Here is a 16,948-nt window from a genome sequence, read left to right as displayed (position 1 = left end):
AAACACTCCGAAATAGGGCCAATCATTCCAAAACTGTCTCGCGAAGATTTCTTGCAATCAATCAGGAGCTCGCCCTGAATCTTCTGCACTTAGGTCACTCACTCACAAAACAACCTTTGCTACACGCCTTAAAGTGCGTCATTTCAAGCTGAATACCAAGCAATGGCGCAATTTGGGGCAAAAACATGAACACTGTTAGCAAAAACGGAGCGCTGCCGTATTATGGAGAGCTGCCCGCTTGGCTACGGGGTTTGATCGCCGCTAATTCTAGCACCTTTTTTACCGGTGGACAGAGTCATCAAACCCAACCACCACGAAACCCTGATGTTTGCGTCATACGAAGATCGTGCCTTTACAATCAAACACAAAAACTCGGCGGTGGCGGACGGACGGCACCAACGGCGTGAAAATGAAGACGTCTTGGACCGCGCACTGGGAAACCATTATCACAAATTAGTTTCAATTTCAAGCGTGTGATAAACAAAAAGAGCGAACGATACCGTAGTACTCCACTTTCAGCTCAACACACATTCGACTCGGTCGGTCGTCGCCATCGTTCCCGATTTTCAAAAGACCATCAAAACAAACCCACGAGAGCGAAGATGGTCATACCATCGCGTCCATCCAGGGGGAGAATGCTGCGGGTGTTTTCTTTGGCGACATGGTGGCGGGAAACCCGAAAAACTGAGCCGCCCGTTCCACAACCGACCAGCAGATACAGAGAGACGAACCACACGCACATGCTCTTCGGTAAGAAGCGACCAAACTTCGACAAATAAAAAGCCGATGCCGGGGGACGCCCGCTCTCCACAGCGCACAATTTCCAGTCACAAAATTGTTACTCAAAGTGGAAAAGCGGCTGGGGAGAGGGGATGGCATATCCCCCCAGTATCCCCCCCCACCCCTAGAGTATACGCAAGGTTGAGTTGAGAAATTATGAAACACGTGTACGCAAGGCGGCTGAAAAGTATACAACGGACGCGCAGAGTGAGAGACAGAGAGAGAGAGAGTGCGCGCGTGTAATGGAGGCGAAGATTTAAAGGCGAAAAATACAAAGCATCCCATTGCCGCCCGGTTGCATGATGGAGGAGGTCCAGCAATGGCGGTAGGTGAGGTGGGTGGGTGGTGAAGAAAACCCGGACCCACAGCACGCCACCGCGCGCAACAAAAACAACGTCGGAAAAGGTCATCCCCCGAGATCCCCGCGAGAGTGCGCGCACAAGAAACGCGGATAGAACAGAAGAACACCGATCGCGCTTGGCACCGATCATGGCAGAACACAGCAGGGCTGGAGCAGGAGGAGCAGGTGGGCGAGGAAGGAACGTGTGGGCCACTTACATTGCGTCTTACGGTATGCGCACAGAGAGGGAGAAAGAGATGCAAAAGACCATTCTTAGGGAGAAGAAACCACACACACACACACACGCGCGCGCAAACACATACCAGACCGGATAAACGGTGCACACGATCTCACGCAAATGATCGAGCGCGCGCGGTGAGATCGTGCGAAGAAACCGCGGCGCGTTCAAGTATCGGAGAAGCCGCCGCCATCTAGTCGCCGGTGAGACGGAACGACGGAGCGAGCGGTTCCGTCGCGAGTTGGAATGAATGTCGTCGCGCACGTCACGAGGAAACTCCCTTTTCGTCCGGGGGTGGATCGGTCGTGGTGGTGAAAGAAGGAGGAGGAGGAGGAGGAGGAAGAGTGGGAACAAGCCAAAGGAAACCCCAACGAATGAACGAACGAACGACCGAACGAAACGAATGCGCCATACACACAAGCGCGCACGCATCAACACTCACAGACCGGTTTTATGTTAAACGACCGGTGTAAGAGAGTGTGTCCCTTGCCTCTACTCACCCTCACTCACCCCCGGGAGACCCCCCCTCTCACACGATGCGTGTTGGTGAAGGGTTGAACGGATCGTTTCACGCAACACACACCAGAGACTCGGCCGTTCGCAGCGCTTCAAACCCAACGCAACGTGTTTCAAATCACTCACCCCGCCGCCAGCGGACTTTATACACTAGCGAAAATAAAAATTGCGTACCACAAACACACACACTCACACACACACACCAACCTTCTTGGCATTTTTACCGGGGCAGAGGGAAACGGACAGAACGAAGTATTGAGAGCAAGGTGCCAAAAACGTGATCTTGAGGATGTGCGCGCCGCCCCAAAACGCAAAGAAAGAGGAAGGATAATGGTGATAATAATGGCGAATGTAAAAGGGCGGGGGGAATCGGTACGGAGCAGGAGCAGAGGATTTATAATCTTCGTAATGCATACAACAAGCAGTGTGTGTATATTGTGCAAGATTAGGCATACACAGAGAAGCTCCTTGGGGTGAATTACTCAAAAACATAAGCACAATCAAAACATTCAAATGAAGCGTATAGAGAAAGGGGAGCGAGTAAAGGAATCGTCTGACTCATAGTTTATTAAAGTCGCCTTCATTCCACCGAACGGAGGAAAATTGGGGGAAATAGGTAGCGAGCAGGAATGAGAATAAAACGGAACCGGTTGCTTCACAGTGTGGACAAAGCGGCGGCGGCGGCGGCGGCTCCAGGCTGGTTTGGTGTGGTTTGCCCGCTTCCGGTCCAGCGAGTGTGTATGTGTGCGTGTGTTGATGCGTTCAACCTGTTCCACACGCAGTGCATGCCGCATCATCATCATCATCATCATCATCTCCGGTGCCCCCTCAATTGCTCTTTCAACTGGCCACGAAAGTGGCGATCAAAAAGACACCGTAAAATACGTTTACCACACTGCACCACGCCCGTCTTCTTCCTTCCTCTCTCGGCGTCTCTCGCTCACCTCCCATCCATCCATCGACTATGACGCATTGGAGGGTATTGGAGGATAAATAAATAAATATGATTCATCATCTCACCCTAGCGGTGGTACGGTCTCTTTTACCTTTTTTGTTTCGGAAAAGGGAGTCCGCCCGAGTCGTAATGATTCATTTACAGTTCGTTACGTGCCGCTGCAGCATATTGCACTTTGTTTGCATATTATGTGCATCGGGCTTTTATTATTACGCCGGTTAGCCCTTTTCTTTTTAAGAAGTACATGTAAAAGTAAATACATCACACAGTTACGGTTAGGAAATACTTACTGCTTATGACAGCTGCCACACAACAGCTAAATGACAGGTATGATTTTATGACAGGTATGACAGGGAGCACGGTGTCAAGTACACACGCAGCATAATGCAATAAATCTTTACAAAGAATCCCCACCCAACGGTGATCTCTATTCAAGTGTATAATTATGCCTTATATTCAAATCACCCCGGAAGTCCGGAACAAAATGCAAAGGCTCCATTCACACCTTCCGATTGTTTGCTTCCTTCTTATGCCGTTGCCAGTTCTTCGGTCAGTTCTAGCCATTTTTTCGGCGGTTCGGAAACACACTTCCCATGGAAATGCTACAGTAAAAAGGCACAGATAAAAGAGAGAGAGAGAGAGAGAGAGAGAGAGAGAGAGAATGGATTTGGAGGAAAACGAAAAACTAAGAAAAAAAAACAATAATAAATGGATTGGAACCACGTTTTGGGCCAGTTTTGTCGGCGCTCGCATTCCAATAGGTTCGGCAATTAACCTGACTCCCCCTCTTTGGTAAGACAAAAATAGCCAATCTTCTCAGCTTTCCTAGCAGGACGGGGCCGGTCGGTGGGACATTTCTTCTCAAGGCCACACAGTGCGCACCCCTCTGTGTGTGCAGATTCGCATTTCATCAAATTCCATACCGCAACACGGTTGGATGCACCCAGAAAGGTTTGATTACATCTGCACAATCAACACACCAGCAGGTGGGGCTGGAATTTGATGGGACGGAACGTTGTATGGGATAACAGAAGGGCAATGAAAAGGGCGTCATCATCTTGCTGCTCTCGATGGGATGATGTGTTTGGGAGTTTTTGACGAATTGGGACACAAAATTGAGGTTTATTTCCATCCTCGTCCTTGCTTGGTGTAAAAATATGTTCTTACCACTAAAATAAAAGGCAAGAAGGCGATCAAACAAATTCCATTAATCTGCTCTCTCTTTTTCCCTAAGCGCCCGTTGTAATGAGGTTGGCGTTGCAACCTTTCCAAGCAACATTTCCAAAAAATCCCTCCCCAGCACAGAGCGGTGGATAAACGCACAAAGAAACATCATCACCACCCTGCGGGCGGAATTGTTCTGCTCTCCAAACGGTAGGTAAAGCAGAAAGGCGGTTTGTGTTGCTTCCGTCCTGTGTGGCGTCCTTTTCTTCTGCTACTTCTTCCTTTTTCGCTTGTTACAGTTCACCTAGCTTCCGCTGCTAAACCCACGCGCCAAAAGCGCCGAAAACGGTTCACCAAAGGCCACCACGTTTGGGTGGTTTGGGTGATATGGGGCTACCTTTGCGCAATCGCTGACGCCATCGGAAGAAGCACAAAAACAAGGAACACCGCCAACAACACATCCACAGCATCCACATTCGGGATGTAGGAAAATCCCTCCCCAAGCGCACCCACACTACGGAGAAAAGCCTCCGCGTAGTGATGTTTTCTTGTGATGACGCACCACTTCCTGCCTGCCTGCCTGCCTGCCTGCCGGTTACAGAGGGATTTTCTCTGTCTACAGCTCTGGGTGTAAGGCGTAGCGTTCCGAGTAGGACGATAAAACCCTACCCAATCTGCTCTGTTCGGGTGTGTGGTGCGCTTTCGGAAAGGAGAAGTCCTGCCCCAAATCTCGCTCCCTTCACTTGGCGATGGAACAAAGTCACTGTTCCAAAGACCATACCTACTCACACACTCACACGCAAGGGAAAGCGGCATGAAACGTGACCAACGCCACTCTCCGGGATCGAGATGAATACCCATGATTTTCTATTACGGAATCCTCTCATTTTGTTCTTATTAATATGCACGGAGGGAGCTTTGGAGGGTTGAAAAATGCGCTGTGGTGAAATTTCCCTCGCAACAATAGAATGCTCCTCGGCGTTCCATTATTAAGCGAAGGTATCTGGTACGTGGTACTAGCATTATGTATCAAACTTACTGAAAAGGATGTAAGTTTGCAACAGTTTTGCATTATTTCAATTGGTTTCATTTCCGTTGGCCCTGTCAAAGCTGTCGCTTTACATACTAACAAGTAAGGATGGTTACATCCATCTAATCGCGTAGGAAGAAGGCCACACCCATTTTAGCGATTTAATTTTGTTTTTTCTGGAAGTCTTCGTTAGGGGAGAAGAACTCCCCAATCTCTGGGAGGATATTGTAACGGCCCCAACAAATGAACCAACTTCCATACACTCTTGCATCTTCTTTGTGTCTTTTGTGGCATTAGTAAATGAGCAAGAACAAGAACAAAAACGGTGTCCCACCCGAGGAAAAAACGCACTTTTTGGATGTACTAACTTCAGACCGTGGGACCAGCCAGGCCCACCACAACACAACACCGACCAACCAAACCGACGCAGGACGGAGCAACACGCCAGGGGAATCTCTACTTGGTTTGCAACATTCTCCGTACATCACCCTGTTGCTCATCGCTTCCCCAAACATTCTTCCTCTCCCCCACATCCTCCCCTACCTCCCCCCAACTATGTAAATGGAGTGGTGGTGTTGCAGATAGCTCACCGTAATCTCGCAAAACGTTGACGTCTTCGTCGTTTGGGGTTCGTTCGTTCGTTCATTCGCTCGTTCGTTTGCTGGTGCGCGCCCCGCATGGTCGACGTTGAGTCGCCCTGGTGTCATGATTTATTTTTGTCCGAGGCTCGAGCACGTTCGCACGACGATACGACAGGAGGCATACCGATGGGCCAGATGGAAGGTTTTGTAGGAGACGGGGGGGGGGGGGGCGGTGAAGAGGAGGAGATAGCGCGCCAGCGGGTTTGGCTGAAGACGGAGCGGAAGACGGCAAGGCAAAACCAAACACCAATGCAAACGCAACTCGTCGAAAACTCGTCGCGACGGCAACGGCATGTGTGGCGTGCTCCGTTGCTTTGGTGTAGAAATGTAGAAAACGAGGCAGCCTTTGGCCTCTACGATGTGCGACGTGCGAGAACGAGATAGAGAGAGAGAGAGGGCCGAGAACGTGAGTCAAGCAAGGAGAGAGAGGGAGAGAGAAATCATGAAATGCCTAAGGACGCACCCATACACCCACGACGACGTGTCCCTTGGCTGCATCGTAACTGACCCGGCAAAGAGACAGGCGCGGGAAAGGCCTGTGGTGTCCTTTTTTTGCCTCGTCGTGCGACACTTGCTTTGGCTTCCCTCCTACAAACACTCACACACCCATACCCAGCACACATACAATCTTTTGTTTCGAGAAAGCTGCAAGAAGGGCCAGAAAGTTTCGGGCCAGGGTTTTGGTGTGTGTTTAAGGGTGTCCTCCCTATTTTCCACTTCCACCTCACCCCCTTGTAACATGTCGACCGTAAACAACAGCGTGAGCAAGTCAACAGAGTGGTGCGCTCCGACAGTTTTCCAACTCACTTACTCACACTCTCACGCGCGCCGCTACCGCCTTTTCTCTCTCGCTCACACACGCAGCACAACTCAGGCTTCCCCCTTGGGCCAGACATTTAGTGTTTGCTTGTGTGCCGATGTCTGTCCCTATCTATGTTTTCGTGTGGCTGTGTGAGTGTTGTGTGATGTTATGACGCTTCACTCTTTCCCTCCGCATTACGTAAGGGGGATTCCCATACTATGAAAATAACGGCATACCCGGCAAAAACAGAGCGCGCGCGGCAAGGGCTCGGCAACGACAACGACGACGACGACGCCGTCTCAGATCGCCCTCTTGTTGCTTCCCTTTTTTATTGTTGCGGATGTTTGCTAATGAGGTTGAGGAGGACGAAATGGGTGGAGATGGGGGGCATGAGAATGGGATTTGAACCGATAGGACATTACCACCACACCTCTTACCAGGGGAGGGGGAGGTTGGGGGGTTCTCTATCCTCTAGGTTTGGATTCGCGCCAGGGTGGAAAAGGCAGGCGTTTGAACCGTGCGCAGCCACACAAAGACCATTTTTGATGGAAATAGAGAGCCGAGTAAGGTTTATCTCAAACTTAAAAACTGCATGTGATGGAGGAAGTGTCGTCATGTTTAAGGAATGTTAGTACCTTTTCTTAACCGTTATCCGTTATTCAGCCTAGTAGGCATTACAGATTCTATACACTCATGGTCGCGTAAAAACTAACTCTAAATCCATCTTGAACTTCAATTCAAGGCGTTTCAAAAGGAACAGATTGTTATTTGCTCTCTCTGGATGGGATTCAATACCACGACTATCAGTGTACAACATCCGTTCGCTAGCAATGCACCACCAGGAACTGTGACGGACGGCGTGATAAAATCTCATCATATTGAGCTTGTTATTGTATATTTTCTAAGTTGTATCAATTTCTGCATGCTTTTAGCAACAATTTGCAAGCCCACCATTCTTCCTACAGAACCACCCGCGATGCGTACGATGGGGGTGTGGTGTTCGGTTTACAATTTCGAACGTGTCAAACGAACGCACCCATAATGTCTGGGCCGTCCGATCCTTCTACTCGGAAACTGTCAAAACCTTTCTTCCTTCACGCCTGTCACGGCTCATCAGCTTTGCCAAAAACTCTACATCTATTTCCATTTACCCGTCTGCCCTCTTTAGCACACACACACACACACACACACACACACACACACACACACACACACACACACACACACACACACACACACACACACACACACACACACATATGTTGGTCCGTCACGCATCCTTATTATTAGAATCGATCCCCGCGAAGGAAGGAAACCGGTACGGCCCAAAACACGCCAAACTCGGGATGTTCATTTTTCGACACATGATATTTGGCGCCAACGCACACACAAAACCCAGACGGAGGAGTGTGCAGAAGAAGAAGAAGAGGGAAAAATAGGATGAAGAAGGCGAGGGACGAGTTTCTCGAATATCGGGGTTCCACTTGAACCACACACACACACACACGCAGCAGGGATTCCCCCGGGTTATCCTTGGTCCCGATTCATTGCTCGTTCTGCTACCCCGGCGCCAGTGCAGTTCCTCAGTACCCCTCGGCACACATCCCAAAAAGGCACCAAGGACGAATGTCCTTTTTACGATCCGTGGAACACCTCCGAGCGGTCTGGCCTGGGTGAAGCTTATTTGCCTATCGAAGGCTACCCACACACACAAACACACACACACATGTCCTGCGGGGTGAGTATGTACCGTTCAACCTTCCTGATCGATAGGACGACATTATTTCCTGCACGAAAACGCCCGGAACGAAACAGGGGACACACCGACCCGGTTTGTGTTAAATTGTTTCGGCAGAAATTATATTTGGTGATGGGGGGGCTTTGGGTGGGAGGCAAGGCTGGTAGCTATTTTTCGTGCCTTTCGCTTGAAAGCAGTCCGCGTGCAGCTCGTGACTCGTTTGCACCTGCAGCCTGTGCAACCTGCACCACCACGCTACAACCACGCCACCGTCCAAACCCACATTCCCAAGCACAAGAATCGCGATGAAGCGAGGGTTCGGACGATATTCGGTTGCATACTCCCAAGTGTGTGTGTGTGTATGTGCGCCGAGTTGTAGTACGCTTTTCCTCTCTGTTTGCCCCGCTCTCACGACAGTCCCAACGCTACGCTAGTGTTCGTTTTGGGCAAATTTTCTTTAAATAGACATCTAATAAAAGCGCTTGCTTATAAGTTGAGGTACGAGTTCGATTTTTCTCCCGCTTTTGGGGTGGTGGCGGTGGCCAGCACGCCGATGCTAAAACCGATGTGATGCCCTTCACTCCCACTCACGCCGAAACATTCCAAAGCCATTGCCTGTCGACGCAACCCCGAGGTACACACACCCTGCTGTCTGGTCCCAACCTCGGTCGGAATGTCCATACCGAAGACGACGACGACGAAGACGAAGACGATCGGTGCGCGGTTGATGTGGCAAAACTGCTGTTTTGTTGGTGGCCGAAGTGGTGTCCCTCGGCGGACGATATTTCCGCCCAACTGGCGGGGGGGGGGTGACCAGTTTTACCTAACGGCGGAACACCGATGGGTCATTCGGTGGTGAGTCCGCGAAAATAGATTTGTAAATGTACGAATTTTCTCCCCGCCCTTTCTTCCCCCTCAACTCCCCACCGCGAGTGGGATTTTCCTCGTGAAAGTCAGTGTACGGAGTCCACTGTTGGCGCGAGTGTTGCTAACGTGCGCCTGCTGCGATCGGTCACAAAAGGACGACAAAGTGCTGGCTGATGATGAGACAGATGACCGAGTGGAATCGCAAAGGCGGCAGCAGAAAGTAGTTGTAGACGATATTTTAAGCCCTGTAAGCCCGTGTTCGACCGTCGTCTCTCGAAGGGTTGCGAAGAGTGAGTGGGGAGGTGTGTGTGGTGGTCACCTGATTGGAATGTGGCCTGCAGAACGTCCGTCCAACGTCACCATCGCAACGAGCAGAGATTCTGTGCCATGGCAAGCAGGCGATGTCGGGCTCTCGCTCGCGACCATCTTTGCCAGCAGCAGTTGTTGTCGATTGTCGATGACTCTTATCAGTAAACGCAAGTTCGCTTTAATGCACGAGAAGCTTCTCCGGGCCCGATTCTATGCTAAGTTGGCTGGGTGTTGTAATACTGCATTTGTGCGGAATTTTCCATCCTATCTATCGCCATGCGAGTCATCGCCACGGTAGCAGCAAAAAAGAAAAAAAAAACAAAACACAGCAAGTGTCTGAGACGTTGAAAGTGGCGCTTGGTCAAGAATTCTCCTTTCCGTTCAATACCTGGAGCATCTCGACCGTTGGAATGGTCTACCCCTTTTGTGCTTTATGACACATTAAACTGGTTCAGTGGGAGGAAGCATACTTTAAGCAGAAATCTATTACAATTACTATTCTCCCTTGTACCTGCATTATTAGGTCCTTCCCTATTCTACCTGCCAGTACTGATACATGTGCACCTATGCCGTTGTAAATATGCTACAATAAACAGGTGCTATCGTAGGGAACGTCCAAAAAAGAAGCAAAGCCATAACTCCTGGTCACGGCACCAGCAATCTCTCCCGATTGATCACTTAAACCGAACCGAATGGGATTCCCCCGGATTGATCACTTACTTGCTTTGCCCGATCCTTTCTTGCGGCCCATCTTGATGATTGCTGCGCCTGGTTACGCCGTGTCTTCGCCACCCCGTTGCACTTGTTTGCCCGTTGCACATGCACTCGTCGCTTTCAACTCGTTGGGATGCTGTGTGTGGCTCTGGCCACCTCTGAAGCATAGAAACAAATTCACCTGCTGCTTCTGAGCCTGCTGCTATGTTGTACGGCGCTGCTGCTCGTGCACTTTCTACAGCCCAAGCATGTGGACGACGCTGCTTTCCTTCTCACTTGGCACGAAGAACTCTGCACCGAAACACACGCGTGTACATAGACACACACACGCAACCGATAGGAACTTGAGATTAGAACGGCGAGCGAAATATTATATATCTCGTATTATTTTTGCTTTTGTGCCTTCCGAATATCTGAACTGAAAAACAACTCCCCACCGAGGTAAATCTTCTTTCAGCACATGCTCTTACGCTTCTTCTTCTTCTTTTTGGCACGCTCGCTGGGGCGAATCACTACTTCCGGCTGTAATTATCAAAAACTACCCGCTGAAAAAGCTCGCATATTCAAACACCAGGCCACCAACCACACGGTACTTCGCACTCGCAATATACACCCCCTTAGATTCGCCCTCGCTCTCTCGCTCTCTCTCTCTCTGAACTACGCGATATGTTTCGTTTGTTATTCTGCTCTCGCTCACACTGATTCTGCCCCGTCTCGAACAAGAATGCTGGATGATTTCGCTATTCGAGTGATTCTTCGCTATTGTTTATCTTCTCACTTGTTTTCTCACTTGTTCCAATACAAAAAAAAACCCGCGCGTTCTCTGCACCGGGGAAATGCGTACCCCTCTTTTTCCACGCGGAAGATGGTTTTCCAGCACCAGCACTACTCACACACGGGGGAGGGTGCGCGCGCGGGCGGCGACAGCACACACACACAAGTCTGGCGAGACGCGCACGGCAAACGCACACACTGCGGACGGCCGGGGGAAAACTGATTCCCTGCTCCAGCTCAAAGTGTTCGCGGAGCCTAGACACACACGGAACGGGTCGTCCGCAAACGGCTCCGTCCCACAAGTAAGTGCGCCATCTTTTTCCGTGAGAGAGCAGCTCGAGCGCGCTTGCTGCGACTTCGTGTGTGCACCCGCGAAAGCCGAAGTGTGCCCGCACCGGCCCAACTGTTGAGCGCGAAAGAGATGGCGCTCGCCTGGCGGTGAGTGAGCGTGAGCGTAAACCCCTAGCGCTTGCTTGGATGCTTATCGTTGTAAGTTTGGATGTGAGGAGAAGAATTGTTTTCGAATGGAAATTTTACACCGAAATACAGTGCAACCAATTTTACTTCATAAAACACGCAAAGAAGCATCTTTAAATGAAACAAATATCATCAAAACTTTTTATATTTTAACAATTTTACATTACATTCCTGCAAAGTGTATAACCGGCCAAGTTTTCTCTCCAAAATCCTCTCACCATCTCGCTCAGCTCTCAACTCCGAATCATTCCGATGAAATGCTGGATGGTACGGTGGAATAAAAACAGCGTAGCGGAGACCAGGAGGAGCTGCGAGATTGTATTATTCAAATGCTAACCGATCACATTTCAGCAAAGATAAATTCTTTATTAGGGAAAAATCTGGAGAGGTCAAGGACATGTGCTTTTCAATGGACACTGGAAACATATCTTATCTTCACAAAAAAGTATCAAATTTAACGGTGCGGTCGGCAAATCAGAATAATATACTCATGGCAAGTCCCAAAGCACAAAAACATTCCCAATTACATGCAAAGTTCCTGCAACGTTCAAATCAATCCCAATTCCAGAACTGCACCCGGTACGTATAAACACAGCGCCGCGCGCTCGTACAACAAATTACTGCAGTTTGTGAGCTCGCAAACGCTCCAAATCGGTGTGATTTTCCTTCGCTGGCGAGCGTTTTTGAAAGGCGTTGTGAGGGTTTTAGAGGGTTCAAGATGGCCGCCAGACAAACCAGCTCGCTCTGGTGTGCGACTGTGTTGGTGGACAAAGTTAAATGGCAGATAAATTCCATCTCCCCCTCATCGACCCAACGGACTTCTACATTTCATGTTTTCATCTTCGCTCCACCGTCTCACTTGCTCGTACACGTTTTTGCTATGGAATCGGGTAAAACCGTCATTGAACTTTTAACGGTGCTTTTATTAACGTTTTATTATTCCGTGCCGATTCTCATGAGGCCACTCGTTTTCCGTGTGGGAAAGGAGGGCACAAAAGGACACTTCGAAACGAACACTGTAGGAGAGAAAAAGATGGGTAAAGAAAATGAGCGGGAAGCAGCGATTTTTGAACGTCAAAAGCCCTCACCATGTTGTACGGGCGCGATGCGCTGAAATCGTTGTGTTGTCAAGTCGTCGCTTCGTGCGCTGACAGTTGAAGAACAAGAAGAACACCAAGACCATCAATAACTTCGATTTTCGTCTGACGTGGTCCGTGTACATCATCGCACTATCGGTGAATTCACTATATTTTCCCGTCGGCTGCCTATCCCTGTCCGTGCAATCGTTCTGTTGCAGCTCCCACGTCGTCATACCGAGCACCCGGCTGCAGCATGAATCCTTTGGGTAAGTGGAAACCTCTCGCACCAAAACCTGGTTCGCGACCAACCGGCGGCTTACCCCCCTCAGATATCGAGGCCAATGCACCGGGCGTGTACGTGTGCGTGTGTGTGTTTACGATAAAACTTTGATGCTACTGTGCGATTTGCCCTTCCTTTTCGACAGGATTTTTCACTCTGGCCGCCCTGGTGGTTGCCGCATTGGCCGCTACACCCGCCACACAGCGTACCGTGTCGAGCCACCTCACAGCACAGGACCAGGAGCGCTTTGCGAAGGTGTTCAGCGAGGGACTGAAGTCGAACGATCTGCAATCACTGTACTATGCGTCCGCGAATGTGGCACTTCCGGCCGGTGATGTTACCAGCACCTGCAAGCGAAGCGTTTGTGCAGGCCGATGAGGTCGATGGCAAGATGCTGCAGTTCGAAGGTGGCCTGAGCATTACGGCCCTCATTGTGAACGGTGGCTTCAAGCTGGCGACGAGCCTCTCGAAACCGGCCCCGATCACGGCCGACCAGGCGGTCAAATTCGCCACCTACTTCCTGTCGCGGGCCTCCGTCCAGACGCCGAAGGGTGTTAGCGTGCTGCTGGAAGCGCTGAAGCTGCTGGCTTCGCAGAAAACCATCGCTCCGGTATGCGTCCGACTGGCCGGCAATGGCCAGCTGCTGCCCGAATCACCCGTACTGAGTGTGCGAGTGTGTGACCTGCTCGGTAAGCCGCTTTCGCCCGCACTGGCCGCCCTCTCGACGACGGTTGTGTCCCGCACGACCAACGATGCGCTCGTTTCGAAGGTAAACCTGGTGCCCAGCAAGGACGACGCGACTCTGTACACGTACAATCTGAAGTCGGCCTCGCCTACGCGCGGTCTCTACCGTGTGGACGTCGATGCCGCACCCTCCTACCGCCAGCAGCTGCAGGTGAGCGTGCTGGGCAAGGTGCGCGTCAGCTCGCTGGAAGTCGGCGTAGGCGATACGGACAGTGCCGCGTCGAGCGTGAAGCGCCAGTCGGTGACCCACCCGTCCAAGCTGGCCACCGTGCTGAACGCCGACTCGCAGCAGAAGGTCGTGCTGAAGACGGCGCTGGTCGATGACGCCAGCGGCAAACCGATCACCGTCCATCAGTGCTTCGTGCTGCTGCGCCATCAGGAAACGCGACAGGAGATTATCTTCGTTGCCGAGACCGACTCGAGCAAGGCGTACAAGTTCGAGATGGATGTGGGTGCGCGTGCGGCCGACTTTGGCCACAAGAGCGGACTGTACGAGGTGCGTCTGATCGTGGGCGACGCGCTGCTCTCCAACTCCTTCCAGTGGCATCTGGCCGATCTGGAGCTGAAATTTGCCGCCGGCGACAGTCAGCAGCAGCAGTCGGTTGATGCGGCCGCCAGCTCGCGGAAACCCCTGCCGGAAATTGTGCACCAGTTCCGGGCGCCGGAAAAGCGTCCCCCGCGCTTCGTGTCCGACCTGTTCACCGCACTGTGCATCGCACCGCTCGTGATCCTGTTCGGGCTGTGGGCCAAGCTGGGCGTGAACGTGAAGAACTTCCCGCTGTCGCTCGGTGCGATCGGGTTCCATCTCGGGCTCGGTGCTATTCTGGTGCTGTTTGGCATCTTCTGGCTGCGGTTGAACATGTTCGACACGATCCGCTACCTGATCCCGCTGGCCCTGTTTACGTTCATCTGCGGCAATCGAATGTTGCGCAAAATCGCCCGCGGCGGTAGCAGCGAGAAGTAAAGCACTCTGTGAGTCTCAACAGTGTCTCTCTCTCTCTTTTGCTCTCTTCTCGCCGTTTGTTGAAACCGGAGCTATGGAAAGGGTGGGAACGAAATCCTTTCCACGAACAAAGGTTTTAGCAGTAAGCAACGCCTGCTAAGCATGACGACAAAAACGTGCAACAAAACGAACCACAACAAACAGCGAAGCGGCTGAGAAGATGGAGAGAACGCATTTATTAGCGCAGGAGAACCAAAAAACCATTCCCTTTCCCTGCCGAACATCGCAACCATTTGCAAAAACAAAAGGGGAAGAAATACATGAATTCCGTACACATAGAGTCCCGCCATCGAATACCACTACACCATCATCGCGATGGGTCAGACGGACGGACAGACAGACAAAGAGGGAGGACGACGGTGGTGCCCTTTTCTTTAAATTGTAAGAATTACCGTGAAATGACGCAAGGGAAGCGAGCAATATGAGGTGAATCACAAAAGTTAGGGTTTTAATAGCGCAGAAGGCCGCGTATGGAACTGAACATTGTAGGCGATACTACTTCCCCCGTCAAGCACGGGAGTCTCCAAGGCGATCTCTGTACAGAGGTCACCCCTTGGTTGTCGTGTGAAAAATAAACACTGGAAACAAAACCAATTGATTTGAAAAACGAATTTAAGATGACACGTTAATGTAACCAGTTTATTTCACTTGCGCGTTTGCTTGAACCGGGACACTTTCTTCTTCGGTTGCTGTTCCTGCTGCTGCTGAACCGCCGCTTGCTGTACATCAAATTCGTCCGTTCCACCAACGACCGTGCGATGCTCGACGATTTCCCCAACCACATCTTCTAGCGCTGCCACTGACTCCTTGGATTCGTTGCCTGGCCGACGAGCGGGCTGTTTGGCGACACTCGGACGCTCTGGAGGAGGAGCATTATGATGGTACGTCGTTTTAGGGTTCTTTAGGATCGACTTCAACTCCTCCGTTGGCGATTGCTTGATGGATTCCGCCAGAAACGATCGATAGATATCGGCCGGCGATACAATCTCGTCCGTCGTGGGCGATTCGTAACACGCGTTAGAGTGTACAATCGGAAGGAAGAGTGTATTTTTCGAATTATTGTGCAACATCTCCTGCTCATCTGCCTGTTTCTCCTGGTGCCGGTTGTCTATCAGCTTAATCTGATCCTGCTCAGCAAATTGGATTTTTCGTCCCTTTTCTTTGCTACTCTTTTTCGCTGGTTCCGACGGTGTCTCCGCTTTACGCTCCTCCTTCTCTGGCTCGTCCGTGGAAAGCAAAAAGTCTAACGCTTCCTCCAGTTCGTCGTGCAGCTGATACAGGTCCACCTTCTGCACCAGATCGATGGAATTTTGGTACAGTCGCTGCCGAACGTCGTTCAGCTTCGCTTTGAAGACTTTGAGCTTTTCCTTCTGGGAGTGGTTCTTTGTTTCGAGCAGGAGTTGCGCAAATTCCGCCGAAATATCGTCTTCCTCTTCGTCGTCCCCTCGCTCTTCACTGCCCTCCTCATCATCGGTCGTTTCGATTTCCTCCTCAACTTCAACGACCTCTTCCACCGGGGTTGGGGTATCATTCTCTTTCGGTTGTCGTTGTTGGTCATTGCGGACCGTTTCAGTTCCCGCTGCCAGCTTCTGAAAGTCTACAACAGATTTGCGTTCCTTTAAATCCTCCGTTGGATTATGAGCAGTTCGCTTACGTTCGTTCAATCGGATTTCTCCCCGCATCAAGCGTCCGAGCTGATCATCATCATCATCACCGTCACCGTCTCCACCGGTCGGAAGGTCAAGCTGGTCCATTTCCTGTTCCAACTCTTCCAGCAGCTCCATTTCTTCCAGCTTTGCAAACAGCTCCTTATCACTGGTCTCCTCCGCGGTGTCCCTTTTCGCCGCTCGCTCTTTCGCTTCCCTTTGCTTGCTTTCGCGCACCCGAAGACGGTGCTCCTCGCGCCATCGCTTTTCCGTTTCCTCGTCGTACTCTTCAATGATCTCACGGCCTCCTTCAGCGCCAGCAAATGCTTCACTCGTGAGCGGCACTTCCAGCTTATCGCTGTACATCTCGCGCTCGCGTTCGTACTTCGCCAGCAGCTCCTCCGCCAGCCGGATACGACGATCGGCGATCGATTGAGCCTGCTCGGCGGAACACTCGGAAAAGTAACCACATCCGTGGCTAACCATCACCTCGCCCGTGTGGTAGAGCTGCCCTGGAAGCAACGCTTTCGAACCGATCGGTATCATTATATCGGCCCGTGGGGCTTTCTGATACATGCGTAGGTTCGCTTTCAGATCCACATGTTCTTGCTTGTACGCCGTCCATCGTGCCGTCTCCTCCTGGTTCTTGTGCAAAGCCTGTGAGGACGGGCATATAATCCGCATGAGGTACTATTTATGCTGAATGTATGAAGTAAGAGATTTCATCAATACTTACATCAAAATAAGTTTTATTGTACAATTGCGTCTGCTCGTGTACCGGTTCCATTGCGGCGGGAAATTGCGTGCTGCTGAGGGGAATGAACATAATAATAAACAAACGTCCACGTTGA

General features: G+C 51.0%; 3 protein-coding genes across 4 annotated transcripts in view; 1 reads left to right on the top strand and 2 right to left on the bottom strand.

The window, feature by feature from the left end:
- LOC120894737 (serine-rich adhesin for platelets) overlaps positions 1-11,236 on the bottom strand; it is a 42,236-nt gene extending 31,000 nt beyond the window's left edge. Inside the window, exon 1 of the mRNA XM_040297505.1 lies at positions 10,101-11,236. Within this exon, the coding sequence (XP_040153439.1) occupies positions 10,101-10,131 (31 nt within the window). The 5' untranslated portion in view covers positions 10,132-11,236. The remainder of the gene's footprint in view (positions 1-10,100) is intronic.
- A 1,280-nt stretch (positions 11,237-12,516) lies between these two features.
- LOC120898220 (dolichyl-diphosphooligosaccharide--protein glycosyltransferase subunit 2) lies at positions 12,517-15,045 on the top strand. Its single transcript, XM_040303764.1, has 2 exons — positions 12,517-12,690; positions 12,850-15,045. The coding sequence occupies exon 2, from the start codon at positions 13,006-13,008 to the stop codon at positions 14,410-14,412; it is 1,407 nt and encodes a 468-aa protein (XP_040159698.1). The 5' UTR covers positions 12,517-12,690; positions 12,850-13,005; the 3' UTR covers positions 14,413-15,045.
- Positions 15,046-15,062: 17 nt separating this feature from the next.
- LOC120898218 (unconventional prefoldin RPB5 interactor-like protein) lies at positions 15,063-16,916 on the bottom strand. Of its 2 annotated transcripts, XM_040303763.1 has the most exons (3): positions 16,834-16,916; positions 16,106-16,754; positions 15,063-16,048 (listed from the first exon to the last, which is right to left on the bottom strand). In XM_040303763.1, the coding sequence occupies exons 1-3, from the start codon at positions 16,882-16,884 to the stop codon at positions 15,096-15,098; spliced, it is 1,653 nt and encodes a 550-aa protein (XP_040159697.1). In that variant the 5' UTR covers positions 16,885-16,916; the 3' UTR covers positions 15,063-15,095. The 2 variants fall into 2 exon arrangements, with proteins under 2 accessions (XP_040159697.1, XP_040159696.1); XM_040303762.1 differs by having other exon boundaries at positions 15,063-16,754.
- Positions 16,917-16,948: the final 32 nt, after the last annotated feature.

This window comes from Anopheles arabiensis, chromosome 2, assembly GCF_016920715.1.
Source record: "Anopheles arabiensis isolate DONGOLA chromosome 2, AaraD3, whole genome shotgun sequence".
Classification (NCBI taxonomy): domain Eukaryota; kingdom Metazoa; phylum Arthropoda; class Insecta; order Diptera; family Culicidae; genus Anopheles; species Anopheles arabiensis.
This window is presented reverse-complemented; position numbering and strand designations above follow the sequence as displayed.

Excerpts from the sequence above, each read along its gene's own strand:
- LOC120898218 (XM_040303762.1), bottom strand. The coding sequence starts at position 16,884 with ATGGAACCGGTACACGAGCAGACGCAATTGTACAATAAAACTTATTTT. Across the intron at positions 16,755-16,833 it reads ACAATAAAACTTATTTTGAT|GCTTTGCACAAGAACCAGGA; the intron begins GTAAGTATTGAT and ends CCGTCCTCACAG.
- LOC120898220 (XM_040303764.1), top strand. The coding sequence starts at position 13,006 with ATGCGTCCGCGAATGTGGCACTTCCGGCCGGTGATGTTACCAGCACCT.